Below are 15,725 nucleotides of genomic sequence, written 5' to 3'. Positions count from 1 at the left end.
TCGACATTTAACGCAGCGCTTTAAGTCAAATGCTTTTAAGTATGTATTCACAGGGGCTCAACTTGACCCCAGTGGACTGTGTTCACAAGAGCACCATCATCATTGTTTTTGCTATTTAAAAGCATGTCTCCTGTACCCCATTGGTGCTTTTAATCATCCGACTATAGCATAAACAGTAGTTTAGCCTGAACACTAGTGTTGCTCTTGAGATCATTGGCCTGCTGCACTAATGGCTATTTACTTTGCAGAGAAAATGAGTAACCAACAAAGTCTATTTTTATCCCGAAATGACCCCCGAGTCAGACCCACTGAGGTGACGGGTGACACATCCGTAACTTTAATCAAACCATCGGGCCTGCAGGCTGCACGCTAGTGCAACAACCTTTGTGTGATTAATTTTCTTTTCCTCTTTCTGTCCTCTTATCGGTTCATGGGACCCACAGTCACCATAGCATAGCAAATGCCAAGAGAAACTAACGTTGAAATATAAATCCATAGTATGTCTGCAACTAGCTGGGGGTCTGTGCAGTGTGGCATCAGTCGGGTGGGTAATTTATCGTGGGAGCTAAGTGTTTCCATTTGCAGTAAGAGCCACTAAAAACAGCCTCGCTGAAGATTTCTGGGGGGCCTGCTTGTAAAAGTTCTGATGCGGTACGAGCTGGCTTATGGCCTGACAACCTGTTTGGGGAGCTGTATAGATGGACTTTTAATGAATACATAATCCAGTCATCACAAAAAGGAGCCCTCAAACTTGCCAAAGCTGCAGGTCTGGATTGTTGTGTTCTCATACACCTTAAGCAGAAAAATGAAATGTATTTAGAGATTTGGTTTTTCCAAAGAAAATAAACAAGACCTGCAATGAAATTTTTATTGCTACTACTACTACTACTATAAGTATTACTATTGCTATTATTACTGCTGTTACTAGGGCTATTATCGTTTTTATGAAAAAAGCGTGGAAAAAATGTAATACTGACTTTAAAAATAAAGCCATTTCTATGATGATATGCTGTATAATAACAGAGTGTAACATACATCAATACATGTGTTTTGTAAACATTTAAATGCATTTCATATACCTGGTGGACACTCCCCCAACACACACACACACTCTTTCCAACGCAACACCAACCAAATAAATTATGGTAAATTAATTTTTTTTAGTCAATGAAAATTTCATGCTGTGACTGGTAACGAGACCAGGGCCAGGTTCTCCTCTTAGGCTCCAGCACCCCCTGCGACTCTGAAGCTGCTAAGAAAATGGATGGATCAATGGATGGAAAACTGACCATCAGCAACCCACTCCTGCCATCTACTGATTCCCATGAGTACACATTAAGGATCATTTTGCTAGAACAATATTTTCGTTTTTCACCATATTATCAGACCCTGTATTCGTGTGTGAATGAGAGAATGCAATCCTACATGAGCACAGGAATCATGATAGATAAGAATATGATCTGACGTACAACTTCTGAGAAATGGCACACAGTGCTTGTAAACACTTTATATTTAATATAATTTAATTTAGTTTGGCCGACTAGCTGTTAACTCTGTCTTGCAGAAATGGGAAAGGTTGGTGAAACAAAAGCCAGAAAACCAAAGTACTAAGGAAAGCATAATGATGTGCAATGGCATATGATATCATCATGCAGCTCAGCATTTGGGAAAGTACCGCATTACCAAAGCACATTTATGATTGTACTAAACTGAAAGAAAGAACATTTCCAAAAAGCAGCTTCATAAACATTGTGTATTCATACTTTTAATAAAAAAATAAATAAATAAAACTCAAATTTAAATCTACAGGTTACCTCATCCCTGCAAAAAATGTTTGTATCTGACCTAAGCAAAAGAGGCAAGGTTATCAAACTGACACGCACAAACAAGAAGAGAATGTTTGGTGTCATCTTGTTTTCTGTTTGAGACTACATACACACCGCCTAGTTGGACTCAAGCACCTTCCCTACAGGAATGTTTTCTCCCAGTTCTAACATTAACCAACGGGCCTTATTTCCTGTAACCAGAAACTCCCTCAGCAAAAGGAAACCCAGCAACACCTGCACTAGAAACAGGCTGTCCAGGACGTGAGTCAAAAATCAGGCCATTAGACTCAGACATGGTCTAATAGTGCAGTGGAAGTGAAATTTCTCTAATATTTTATTTATGTATAGTAGATCTGCTCCTCGTCAACAATTACTCATGAAAATAGATGTGTAATACTAAAACACGTTTATATAAAAACACATTAATTTCAAACTATAATTGCTGCATCATTTACACATTGCCAAGCAACACAAAGAAAAGTGCTTCAACTTTAACATAAATATAAAACACTGAAGAGCTGGATGTTTTTTTCTGGGATGATGAATACACCCTTTTCTCTTGCAGTCACATGACTCCATATTTTGGAGTGCAGTGCAACCAACTTGTGCCCTTTGTAGCCCACAAACTTTGGCTGTTTTTTTTCCCCTGCAGGAGTTGATTGATTGGCCATCAGTGCAGACACGCTCCTTGAATGAAAGTGCTCACCACAGAACTATCAAGTAAACAGACTTGGAAGTCAAGGCCAGCAAAATCCCTTGTGTCTTCATACCATCCATTGGGAAAGTAAAGCCGGATCTCGTGTATCTGTGGTCAGACAAGACCGCCACCACTTCCTCGTATTGCAAGGCTGCTTGAAAACCACGCCAGTGTGTGTTCTATTTCCCCTAACCTTTTTTAAGGATTGGAATTCACATAACCATGTGGTATGCTTCTGGAGTTTGGGACTTTCAAAACTCTGTTTATCACAGAAATCAACCAAAAAATGACCCACAGTAAAAACATTCTCACTTGTGCAGAAGAAAGCATAACATCTCACTGAGGCCTTCCTTTTTTTGTTTAGTTTTGAGTGTCACATCTTTCCTGGTGGGCTCTGTTTAATAGAAGTGATAAGTTCATGCTAACCGGGACCAAACTGTTGAATGAGGCTGCCAGTCTTTCAAACCTCTTTATGAAAGACTTCTTCCTGATTCATAATTAATTACTCAGACACTTGCCAAATCAAATGTGGTCTCCTGTTGACATGAAGTAGTCCCCCCTTCTGGTAAAAGCAGTCCAGCTGGGGTGGTCAAACCAATGCCAACAGCCCCGGTGCCAACAGGATGTTATAATATTAGAGGGAATAAAGTGAGCGACTTCCTCACAACAGCATGCACAGCGACGGATACCATAATGAACTGTTTTCAAGTCTTCTGTTACAGTTTGTCACATGTGAGCTGACTGTGAGGGGCGTTTCCCAATTACTTTCTGTTAAGACCTAAAGCCTGGTTAAAACTCATTTCACTGGCCCATTTCACAAGTCCCACAAATAGTAATCCTATTTTTTCATCTAAAAAAGTCAGTCGTATCTCTTTCTTTAATGGTCATTTTCTCTCTAGACGCTATATAGGGGAACACTTTTTAGAAGAGATGCAAATTGTGATGAATATAGTTCATGTGTATCATGGAGCAAAACACCCTGAAAAACTACATTTTCAGGGGTTTGCCATTTCCCATCATCAGTAGGCTCCAATGTAACATTTTAGCTAGAAAGAATGACATATACGTTGGTAAATTAGATATGATTAATGCGTTGGTGAAGTGATGTTTTTATAGCAGATTTAGCATTACTTTGTTTGTCATTTATTTTTTATCACTGTTTTTCTATGGGAGCTGTTGCAAAAAAAATGGTGATTTCATTAGAGGTTTTTTTTCTATAACTAGCAACAGCTGAGTGAGTATATTATGGTCACAAAGCAAGATGAGAGATAAAGAAGTATTCACAAGCTCCAAAAAAACACACAATGGTTAGCTGATACAGTGTTGAGTAATAGTGTTGAATCATCCATCATTTCTTTACATTTTCCATGCAAGATTTTCTTAAGCAATAGTTCTCCAGGTTTTCTGAAGGTATTTCAATATTTTTCTTTGGACATTGGCTGCTTTTTCACTCATTTGTACTTAAAATTGTCCCATTTTTTGTTTGTTATGGCACTTAATACTGACCTATGAATGATTCAAGCATAAAAAGCAGGGTTTTTATAGTTGTGTTTGCATATAACAGAAAACCTATTTATGAATCATTTCTAAAGTGTATATTTAGACTGTTTATAACTTGCAGCCTATTGAAAAAACATTCCCTTAGTTCATTTGTTGTTGCTGAAATTTTTGTAATATCTTGCATGGTGTGCAGGGTATCCTTAAAAAATCTGAGGAAACTGGACAAGCGGAGTTAAAAAGAAGAAGTGACAAGACTAAAACCCATCTACAGTAGATGAACAGTATCTGAAAGTTACGTCTTTAAGAAATAGCAAAAAATACAAATGGAAAAATGACCTAACACAGGACTGTGTCAGGTCATTTCATTTCTGTGAGTCTCATCAGAAGTTATCTGTCTCACTGTGACAGATTAGTAACCTATGCAGGCGTAGCCTGCTACTCACCCTGTGACAGCTGAGATAGGCTCCAGATGGTTCACAACATTGCAAGTATGTATGAAGTAGGTCGGGGGAGAGGTACAACAGCGCGTGTCTACAGCCATTTGTTAAACACGGTGGAGGTTCTGCCATGGTCTGGGGCCTTTTAGCCAGTGGTGTTGTAGATCTTGTCAGTATTGATGGAATTGTGAAGGCAGGAAAGTACCATCATCAACCATGCTATGCCATCTGGAAAAATCTGATGGGCAACAGTTTAAAATTTTCAGCACAACAATGATCTCATACACACTGCCAATGCAGTAAGAGATGTGGAGATTAAAGTTGTTGTTTAAAGACACACTACCACAGCTGCAACACCCTGTGAAGTAGCGAACGTGTACTTCAGAATGGGAAGGACATGATTTCTCTTTTTGTGCATAAACACAGTGTGGTGATTAGTTTAACAGACAAATGTGGGAGAGTGGATTTGCACAAAAGGAAATGGCTTTTAATGGAGAGATGCAAGGTTATCAATGGCTACATCCTAATGCAATTAAGAGGATGTATGTTGTATCACAAGACAACTGATCAGTATATATTATATATATATATATATATTTAAACGTGGCCCTAATACTCCCCAGAGCTTGGACATCAACATCATTGAAGCAGTGTGAGATCGTCTTGGGAGTGAATGGAACAAAAGGCAGCCAGTCTTCAGTTCCTATTTCCCTAAAAAAAAGAGGGTAACCCAAGACATTTGCACAGCACTATAGCTAATGCTGTCACCCCAAATGCAACTAACAAGCATGTTGGTGGTTGTGTGGTGGAGAAAAATGATAAAAATGAAACCAGACTCGTTAAACAATGAACGGAATAATATACAGTACACATCTTAGTCTGGACAGTATACATTACACTTAGTTCAAGGGGGTGTTATTTGAGGTAATGAGTGTAACAAGAACATGCTGTAACAAGCTGCTTGTCGAAGTAATGTCACCCTGCACTGCTGACAAAAGTACTGAGGGTGAACCAAAACAAAAGACTCAAAGACGCTAAGAGGCCTGCAAAGGGAGACTGCAGTGTGTGATCGTATCATTGAAGCACACACCTTTGACAAGCACAATGACACAGATTATGGCAACTGTAAGCAGCACTTTCAAAAAAGAACAAACAAACTACTTGTTTAACTTCAGTTTTATTTACATTATATGCTTTCCAGACCTTGAATGGTGAAAGGAATTCATTCATTGCTTATAATGGTAGTATAGTGCAGACGGTCTTCCCTTGTATTTAGAATGAGCGGTTTAGTTTCATTCGTTGTCACGGTAATTATCACAGGAAAAAGTAAACATTGATAAGATTTTTAAACTAGACATATATTTAAATTAACCTAGTATCTAATTACACATTCACAGCGACAACAGACTGTTATAACATTACAGAATTACATTGTATGTATCATTTACAGATAATACAGGCTTAGAGGAGAATCGAGGTATATACAGTAGATGTGGATCGGTAGTGTTTTCTGTTTAAAGGTCCAAGAACTTGTTGCAAATTTACATTTTTCAGCAATATATTGATATTGATGGAAGATTTTCCCTCAATGTTATACAAAGCAGCATTATTGGGACATGCAACACTAAAAGGGATACGTGATACACAGAACCTGAGAAAGACAGAGACGGTTATAAAAGGAAATAATGGCAGTCGATTATCAAAGAGAGACCCGACATGCAGCTTGTTTTAAATGAGTTACTGCAGAATTAATGTACAATATATTCTCTTTTCATTTCGGGATGTCTTGTTCTGTACTGCAGATGTGGAGGGTGTACACTGCTGCCTGTCTACCCTGAAAATATGAAATCATCTGCTTGTTTTTCACCTGCACGACGTGCACTTGAGATTCCTGCCACCTCCCACTCAGGTGACACGACTGATTGGTATAAATCACTGGGGCATTAAAATCTATGTGCTCCATCATTGGGTTCCCACTGGTAATATTTTAAATTGGGGTTAACTGGCTACATTTTTTTTCTGTCATGTGCCGATTAGGCTTATATACTAACACCTGTTTGCCAGTATTCAGAGGACATCTGCCTTTCAAAATGTTGTGCAGCTGAGAGAATTAAAGCCAAATGCAAAGGCCACAGCTGAAAAATATGCATTCACAGGGAGAGCATTTACTCGTGCTATGGCCAATTGAATGTTTTGACCATTTCCAACTGAGAAGGGCAAATTTAGAATTGATACGATGCAATTTAGCAAAAAGTTCAAGTTTTCTCATGTAGAAATGTGCACGGCCACATGTTATCTACTTTCTCTAAAACAAACAATTGTGTTCTTTTTAATACCAAAGTGAAAACTTTAAAGAGGTCTTGTTTTAAGTGGCCATTGCTGTACTTCCCAAGAATTAGTGGCCATCAAATGCAACTAAATTAATTTTGAGACTACACACAAGTCCTTGTTGATGTGCGTTTTTCATGGTTCTCAAACTGCATGTGAACAGTAAGAAGGTTTACGGTGTTTTTCTCAGAACACTGAGCCTATGTGCATCTCCTTAAGCGTCAGGACTACAGCAGTCTTTTCATGCGACAGGTGTGCTTCTCTATGTGCATGGTGGTCCGGTCTGTGGAGCTCGTCAGGACATCCAGGGCTTCATCCTGGCGTTCCAGCTCAGTTTCGGCCTCCAAGGCAAGGTTCTTTAGCTGCATAAGCATCTGCAAGCACACCCACACACCACAGCACAATAAAAAGACACAACGTTTTGTGTTAATAAGAAGTACGGCACATTAAAACAACACCACAGTGGTGGACCAGGGTGAACCACATATGGAGAGACATAGACATTGGTCCTTTCTAATGCTTAAACCATCTGATTTAAGCATTAGAAAGACTTGCTGTTAATTGTGCGCTGATCAGAAATGAACAATGGAATTCACCACAATAATAGCTGTTATTCATTTTGCAGATGAAACTTGATGATACACAGAGGGGGAAGTCTTGGCTTGATTCTTGGGATCGGTGATATCATACTGGGTTTTTTCCCCTTACTTTCAGTGAGTTTAAGGGATATCACAACTACATGACCATGATCCAGCAACTACATATGCTGTAGTTGCTGGAACAGTTTTAATATATTGTGATGTGCCAAGCAAAGCCTAATAAACACTCACCTCAAACCCTACCACTATGGTTACTTAACTGGTAGTATTTTATGCTACATGATCTGCCTCACACACACACACACAGCTACATGATCTGCCTCACACACGCACACGCACACACACAGACACACACACACGCTCACACTCCACTGACATTATGTCATTATGTTCTCTGGCTGGTTTATGTGGACATTTCAGCTGAGCACAAAAACAGCTCGAGTTAGCAGTTTGAAAAACAGATAATATGTCAATACACACCAAGGAACAACGATATTCATTCACTCAGGTCTGTGACTTTACAATTTTAACTGAGAGGACATGACTGAATCACACCTTGCAGTTAACATTCACAAGAGCTTCGGTGTGTCATAGAAAAACAGTAAAAATGAACACTTCTCGCCGCTGTTTATATAATGGCTAGGGGACTTAAGTCATGTAGAAACCCTTCAAATCAAACATTTAGGCTAGAGCTAAAAGAAAAAATATATTAGCAAAAAAAAGTCTGAGTGTCTCGTGTATTAGGTGCGGTAACTTTGGGACTGTGCATTAGCAGCACACTCAATTTCATATTCTTACAGCATATTTTTAGCAAGTGGGAATTTCCAACCACAAACAATAATAAAACATACAAATGCTGACACCAAAAAGACTATTTGGCACAGCACTTAGGGCAGGACATGAAACTGAGTACAAGTTATCAGTACCAGTTGGCCCACAGTGATTCTAATCTTGACATGGATTACAGTAAGAGCAGGGTGTGTACAAAAGCATAGCATTAAGGCAAAACTGGCACGCTTTGAAATGTAACCCATTATCAGCCGCAGATAACATGCCATTTAAAACACAATAGGCTAGCCAGTGATTGGCCTGGTGCTGTTATTGCTATGGTGTGCTTGTTTCTTTTTTATATTATTATCCATCCATCAATCTTCTTCTGCTTATCATGAAGAAGGTTGGAGGCAGGGGAGGGGGCTGGAGCCTATCTGTCATTGGGTGAGAGGTCAGGTCGGCAGTTTACTGCAGAGCGAGACAACCGTTCACGCTCATATTCACCTCTACGTACATTTAAGAATCACCGATTGACCGAACATGCAGAGCAGTGGTTAGCACTGTTGCCTCACAGTAAGAAATTCCTGGGTTTCATTCCACTGGCTCGCTGGGGCCTTTCTGTGTGGAGGTTGCAGGTTTTCCCTGTGTATATTAGTTCTTGCCAGGAATGTTGTTAGGTCCTCAGAGATATTATTTTATATACTACTATAAGGCTGCAAGTAAATCTTAAATGGACTGGTTCTTATATAGTGTTGCTTTCCTCTACTGGAGCACTCAAAGCGCTTTATACAACTTTTTTCTATCCCTCTATCTATAAAATTCACACTCCAATAAATGCATCTGAGAGCAACTTAGGGTCTTGCCCAAAGATACTTTGACAAAGTGACCAAACAGCCAACCTTTAGATTAGTAGATGACCTACTCTACCTCCTGAGCTACAGCATGAAGCTATTTGTTAACCCCAACAAAGTATTTGTCTATGGTGTCACTGCTGTTGTTGACAAGACATTTGTATGTTGTTGCTTTGGTTTTTGATTTGAGTTAATATGTTTATGTGTTAATATGTAATGCAAAGCCATCTTTGTCTGCTACATATTTCAATACTGGCACATTTGCACCATTATTAATTGTATTTGCTTAGTTTCTTCTCACTTGTAAATGTTAATATAGTTTTTTTCCTTTACATATAGTAGAGCCTTGTAGACTGAAGTCACTCATTAACTTTGATCATTTAAACATTATATGATAAAACAAAGAGCAACTTTCTGAAAGTTTTACATGAAAAATCCTAGTCTAAGCAACCTGTAATAGCGATTCACACACACATTATAAAAAAAATTTAAAAAAAACTTGCCCGAATCACGGGTCTGAATTTGCGTCACTGTGTAGGTCTTGCCACCACAGACCGTGTCTGTAACAGCATTCAGCGCTGTGAGGTTCTGAATGGAAAGACATTGTAGGTTCTGACCAAATAACTAACCGTGTTTCTTTTCCTCTCTTAAAACCAGGATGGACATTGGTTTGTGGTCTCACCAAATAACATTTTAAACATACAGGATGAAAAATAAAAAAAAATCATTATGGTGAATTGTGGTTTGGACTGGAAACATCAAAATACGTGTTGCTGAGACTCTGGGATTATTTACAATAGCAGCTACCCCTATTTGAATCAATCTGTTCCCGGAGCACACACGGCTTTTCATTTGTGTTACTTGTCTTGTGAATACAAATATGAAACATTTTAAGGCCACGGTAGTGTAGTCATAAATTTGGGAGTCCAGCTTTTCTCACCTGTTTGAGTTCCTGGGCCTCAGCCTGACTGACAGATGGCTGGAAGACATGCACCTGCAACTGGGACAGCTCTCCAGCGGGGACCTCCAGTGGGAGCTCTGTCTCTTGGCACGTCTGCAGTAAACCTGACTCCATGGGTGGAGATGGTGAAAAAGTGCAGAGTACATATGTTGTTTATGAGGAAACCAGACAGTAAACTCAGAGTACAGCAACTGAGGCAATCAGGGTGAAGTGACTCATCAAAATACATTTCTGTCAAGGAGACACCAATAACCATGATGAAATGTTTTTACATGTGGCTGCACACTTATAAATACACAGAGGTGGAAACGCAGACCTTTACTGCCACTTAGTGGTCAAATCTATACTAGGCATGGAAACCACTGTGGAATAAGAGTGTCTTTATTTATCTTTTGATGTGTTCCTTACCTTCAGTCCAGCTTTTCCCTTCTGTGTCACGTGGCGATGAAACTGGAGTTGTCTTAAAATCTGTGTATTCGCTTGTGAACTCTATCTTCTTTTTGTACTGCATCTCTAACACGGACAAAGCCTCTGGCATCTTGGCGGACAGGAGCCTGTAACATATGTCTGGCTTCCCGATGAAACGCTGCCTGACTGTAATCTCATAGGGGCTGTGCAACCTGATTTCATCAATTTCATTTCGCTCAAATCTGTGAAGGAGCTGGCAGTTTGTGTTTCGCACCTCCAGCGAGGACACTAGCACCGACAAACATCCAGGCTTCAAGTCCGATTCTCCACCTTTGGACAGCACTGCTGGGATGCTTGTGATTAACTTATTTCTGCTGGAGCCCCTGGCTGCTGAAGAAGAAACAGCAGCTGCAGCTCTCGCAGCATCATCGGCCTTTGCATCCTGCTGGGTCTTCCAGGGGAGTTTACCAAAAGGCCACCAGGAAGGAGACTCCAGTTCTGACAGAAGCCTGTAATACAGAGGCAGGAGGAACTGATGTTAGTCATAAATTAGGCCTTGTTATAGTTAGCCAAGCAATATAAACAAGACATGTGCAAAACTTCAATAACTAAAAATATCTTAAGATAGTTACTTGTCAGCCACGCCCAAGTCAGAGTCAATCTTCTCCAGGCCCTGCATCATATTGTCAAACTGCTCTCCCTGATGGCCGAGGACTCTGCCAGTGTCCTCCAATCTTTTCTGGGCCCCTGCCACCAGGCTGATCAGCTCTCTTCCCTTCGAAGGCTGAGCCTCAGCCCGCTGGGCTTCTGAGCTGGGAGAGAGAAGCCGCTCTCTCCAGAAATGCTCTAACACATTATAAACCACCACCCTGTTGGGCTTAAGGGAACCAAACCAATGTTTCACGTTGCCTTCTTCAAGTACTGTGAGAGTGCTGAAGATGAAACTAGATGACTCCATCTTGATCTCCACAATCCTCGAGAGACGGAAGCTGGCAAGACTCTCCTTGCTCTGGTTGGAGACGAAGCACACCGTGGTTCTGGTGAGAGAGAGGGTTCCGTTTTCCCACCGTTTCTCACTGTTGATGTAATAGGAGCCTGGCCAGCTGTGGATGGGAACGTCCCGGCTCATTGTGATGGAAGGAGATAAGACAGGTTCACCTGTCAGGGGGACAAATAGGTATCAGTTTAACATGACAACAACATACACACAGGTACTGCTGCAGGTTAAGATGAAATTACATCAGAAGCACTTTGTACTGAGTGATCTACGAGTCGTGATGAAGAACATACTTTCTTTTGAGTGTAATCCAGACAGCAAGATGAGCTCAGTCGAGGCGTTCACACTGGCAGCTTCAGCTCTCTAGCCAGCTGACCGCATTACGCGTGCGTCATTATAATGTTATAACCCTTTTAACGTGTTTTATATCCTCTCGGTGCAATTAAACCCACACCACATTAATCGTCAACACCGGGCTGGGCATTACGTTACCTCGTAGTCCTCTCAGTAACTCGGCTGTTTGTTGCGGAAGTGACGTCACGCTCGAGCACGGCCGTATTTACCGTCCGACTTGGGGGAAAAAAAAAAACTTGCTGTCAAAAAAAAAGAAGCACTATTGCGAAAATGTGTGGCGAAAAATAATGACAGCGGCGGCGGTTTCGGCGCTTTCCAAGCGATACGAAAAACATAACGTTAATATAAATGTATTAAATATATATATGTATGTATCGTGACAAAATATAAATAGCAACGGTTTTATATGCGCGTCGTTCAGGAGTCCCAACATGCGCTAATGTGTAGCTGCTTGTGATAGTGGAAAATTGCGTTTTTCTTAGTTTAGTATCTTTTTCTAGCTTAACCAGATTTTCAAATGTGGCAGAAACGTGAGAATACGTACGCGGTGTAATGGCGAGTTAATCTTCCAGTTAGCTTTTCCCCTCACAGTTCCCCCGCTGTCCAAACCCTGACAGCTGAGCTTGCTAAATAGCTAGCCGAGGGCTTGTTTACCATCATGGACAGGGAGGCGTACCGTAACTGCAGCAGCCTGGTCAAAATACCAAGGCAGTCATATGAACAGTTTTGGTCTTCGCATTTTGTAGATTACATTGACAAGGAGCTTAGCTATTCCAAGTTTTTCAAGAAATATCTGCTCCCCAATCACCCTTGTATGTTTTCAAGGAGATTCACAGAGGAGTGGAAGTGTAGGAAACAGTGGGTGACTGAGGATGGGAAACCTAATTTCCAGAAATTGCTGCAAGAGTTTGGTAAAACAAACATGCATTACTGTGTAAATGTCTGCAAAGATAATCTGTAATAATTCTTAATAACTGTTACTGTTTCAATCACAGATGAGACTCCAGTCCCTGTTGCAAACTGCAATGCGAAGGAGTACAATGCCAACCCCAAACAAGTCATGCCTTTTAAAGAATTTATACACTACTGGAGGGAATACATCTTGAATGGACACTCATCACCCAAAGGATGCCTCTATCTTAAAGACTGGCACATGTCAAGGTATCACAGTAATATTCATCCAAAGAAAAATGTTTACACCATTGTATGAAAAATGTGTAACTATCCTTTGTAAATTTCTCCACAGGGACTTTCCAGAACATAATGTTTACACCACACCAGTGTTCTTTACTTCTGACTGGCTCAATGAATACTGGGACACCCTCGAAGTGGATGACTACCGATTTGTCTACATGGGACCTAAAGGGTCATGGTATGAAAACATTATTTCAAAAAAACACAAGCTTATATAAAATGTTTCATGATCTGACCCAGTGCACTTCCTTGTTACCAGGACACCATTCCACTCTGATGTGTTCCGTTCATACAGTTGGTCTGCAAACATCTGTGGCAGGAAGAAGTGGCTCCTGTATCCTCCAGGTCAGGAGGAGTTTTTACGAGACACTCACGGCAACCTCCCTTATGATGTTACGTCAGCTGAACTTCGAGACAGAAGCCTTTTTCCACACGCTGAAGAAGCCTGCCAACCTCTTGAAATCATTCAGGAGGCAGGAGAAATCATTTTTGTGCCTAGTGGTTGGCATCATCAAGTTTATAACCTGGTAAGAGCTGTAGAGGGATATCTACTGTTGATCTAGAGGAAAATGGTCTGCCAAGTATTATAAAAGACAAGTTGCATTTCTTACTATGAGAAGTGTTTTGTTAGACTGAATGTAAACACCAGCCACAATGTTAGGTACACGTGTTCAGCTGCTCATTAACACAATTATCTAACTCATTGCATTAAGGCATGTAGACATGGTCAAAATGACCTGCTGAAGTTCATATTGAGTATCAGAATTAGGGAAAAAGGCCATTTAAGTGGCTTTGAATGTGATTGTTTGTGCCATACCGGCTGGTCTTAGTATTTCAGAAACTTTTCCCAGCTTACAGAGAATGCTCTGAAAAACAGAAAATATCCAGTGAGCGACAGTTCTCGATGAGGTAGCAGCAATTCAATTAACCACTCGTTAGAAACACGTTTTGCAGGAATAGCACTTCTGAATTTAAAACATGTCAGACTTCGAAGTGAGTGGACTACAGTAACAGAACACCATGCCTGGCCACTCCTTTGAGCTAAGAACCCTCAAAGCGGCCCGCATGCGCAAAAGAAAACGTCACACACAACACGCTCTGTTCAGACCCAGACCAAACAGTATTGTTTGACTGATGGCCCTTAATATAAAGACTTGTTTCGGACTTTACGTTTCCCAATTTTGCTTTAAGTTATAAAGTTATTTTGTTATTTGCATATGGCCTAATAATTATCCTTATTGCTGTTTTAGAGAGGAGCGGTGCTTCAAAGGATAGTTGCAGATTTCTGTCAGAATCTGCAGATTATACAGTACAAATAAAATGTTCACGTTTCTCCAACGTTGTCTTCCCAACAGTTTCACTGGATGGCCAGGAAGCTTTCTTGGGCGCTTCTCCGGTGCTGACAATTGGCGTCTGTCTTGTGTCAGTGACGTAAAAGACAGATTTAATGTGACATGACCATTCAAACAGCAGTCGCTTTCTAAAACATCAGATATGTATTGGATTCAGTACCACATACGAAAGTGACCCAGATCGGATTTGAAAATATTGGATTTGTGCTGTTCACACTGTCATACCATGATCGGATATGGGTCGCATAGGGTCAAAAAAGTCAGATTTGATGCGCTTTCGCCTGCAGTGTGAACATAGCCTAATAGTCTTTAGATCTAGTCGGAAAAACAAAGATTGATGAAAGGAAGTGATAAGTTCAGATGCCTACAAATCTAATGGACTGGATTACTTACTAGATGACAAGAGCCCTGATAATGTTTTTTCAAATTAGGTTTTAAACAAAATTCATGTTTTGTTTAACATTACACTCATGTTTCAATACAGCAGCTCTGGTTTTTCTCCTGCAGTCAACATATCTTTCATAAATTTAAACCTTGTGTATATTTTTTGGTAGAAATATGGCTTTTTGCAGGAAATGATGACATCACAGTTACTCTAAGTTGTATAACACTGCGTTTTATTTATCACCAGTTTGACATATTACAACATTCTGTTTCATGTAGGAGGACACCATCTCTATTAATCATAACTGGCTAAATGGCTGCAACATTGACATCATGTGGCAGTTTCTTCAGACTGAACTGTCATCTGTTCAAAAAGAGATAAATGAGTGGAGAAACACGATGGACTCGTGGCATCAGCACTGCCAGGTACAATGCATGGAACTTTTCAGTCATGACATTTAAACGTGCTTCTGCTCTGATCATAATAGCAATTGCTTGGTGCGTTTCCTTTTAGGTAATTATGAAGGCTTGCTCCGGTATCAATTATGGAGAATTTGCCTCATTTTTGAAAATTATTGCCAACAACAGAATGGCTTTCCTTAACGCTTGCTCCTCTGGGGATTCCTCTGATTACTCACGTCATCTCTCAGAGATTCTCACCACGTTGGGACCTTACCATGCGGCCTTTGACCTACAAAGGGTAGCTCATATAATCGAATGCCTCCTGTGCAATGAAGACTTTAAGAGACTCGATCACTCAACATTGACTCTGCAGCCAGAAACAATGTTACAGCAAATTCGTGACACCATACAGTCCACAAGAGGGCAGCATCTCCTTTATCAGGAGTAATGTGTTCGGCCTCTCACCATTGTTATCGACTGGAAATAGCTTGAATGAAAAGTGCCCGTTTGCAAAAGTGCAAAAAAAAAAAAAAAGATACATCTGTTATTGCATCTTTGGGTTGAGATGAACTGGAATCTCAAATATTGTTTGTGAATGTCTTGCATTTGTTTTTGCACTGACAGATTAAATACATAAAAAAAAAAAAAAAAAAAAAAAAAAAAA

At 40.2% G+C, this 15,725-nt stretch overlaps 2 protein-coding genes across 3 annotated transcripts; one reads left to right on the top strand and one right to left on the bottom strand.

Moving 5' to 3' along the window:
* Positions 1 to 5,618: 5,618 nt before the first annotated feature.
* Positions 5,619 to 12,398, bottom strand: snap47 (synaptosome associated protein 47). 2 transcript variants are annotated; one of them, XM_006786331.3, is made up of 5 exons: positions 11,669 to 12,398; positions 11,011 to 11,536; positions 10,379 to 10,887; positions 9,950 to 10,074; positions 5,619 to 7,162 (listed from the first exon to the last, which is right to left on the bottom strand). In XM_006786331.3, the coding sequence occupies exons 2-5, from the start codon at positions 11,505 to 11,507 to the stop codon at positions 7,016 to 7,018; spliced, it is 1,278 nt and encodes a 425-aa protein (XP_006786394.2). In that variant the 5' UTR covers positions 11,508 to 11,536; positions 11,669 to 12,398; the 3' UTR covers positions 5,619 to 7,015. The 2 variants fall into 2 exon arrangements, with proteins under 2 accessions (XP_006786394.2, XP_006786395.2); XM_006786332.3 differs by having other exon boundaries at positions 12,274 to 12,398.
* jmjd4 (jumonji domain containing 4) lies at positions 11,920 to 15,725 on the top strand. Its single transcript, XM_006786333.3, has 6 exons — positions 11,920 to 12,640; positions 12,725 to 12,890; positions 12,976 to 13,101; positions 13,183 to 13,450; positions 14,939 to 15,085; positions 15,174 to 15,725. Exons 1-6 carry the CDS (start codon positions 12,388 to 12,390, stop codon positions 15,507 to 15,509), a joined length of 1,296 nt encoding a protein of 431 aa, XP_006786396.2. The 5' UTR covers positions 11,920 to 12,387; the 3' UTR covers positions 15,510 to 15,725.

Source organism: Neolamprologus brichardi, chromosome 18, assembly GCF_056152115.1.
Source record: "Neolamprologus brichardi isolate AB-2024 chromosome 18, ASM5615211v1, whole genome shotgun sequence".
In the NCBI taxonomy this organism is placed as follows: domain Eukaryota; kingdom Metazoa; phylum Chordata; class Actinopteri; order Cichliformes; family Cichlidae; genus Neolamprologus; species Neolamprologus brichardi.
Note: the sequence above shows the minus strand (reverse complement) of the source record. Positions and strands in the feature narration are given on the sequence as shown.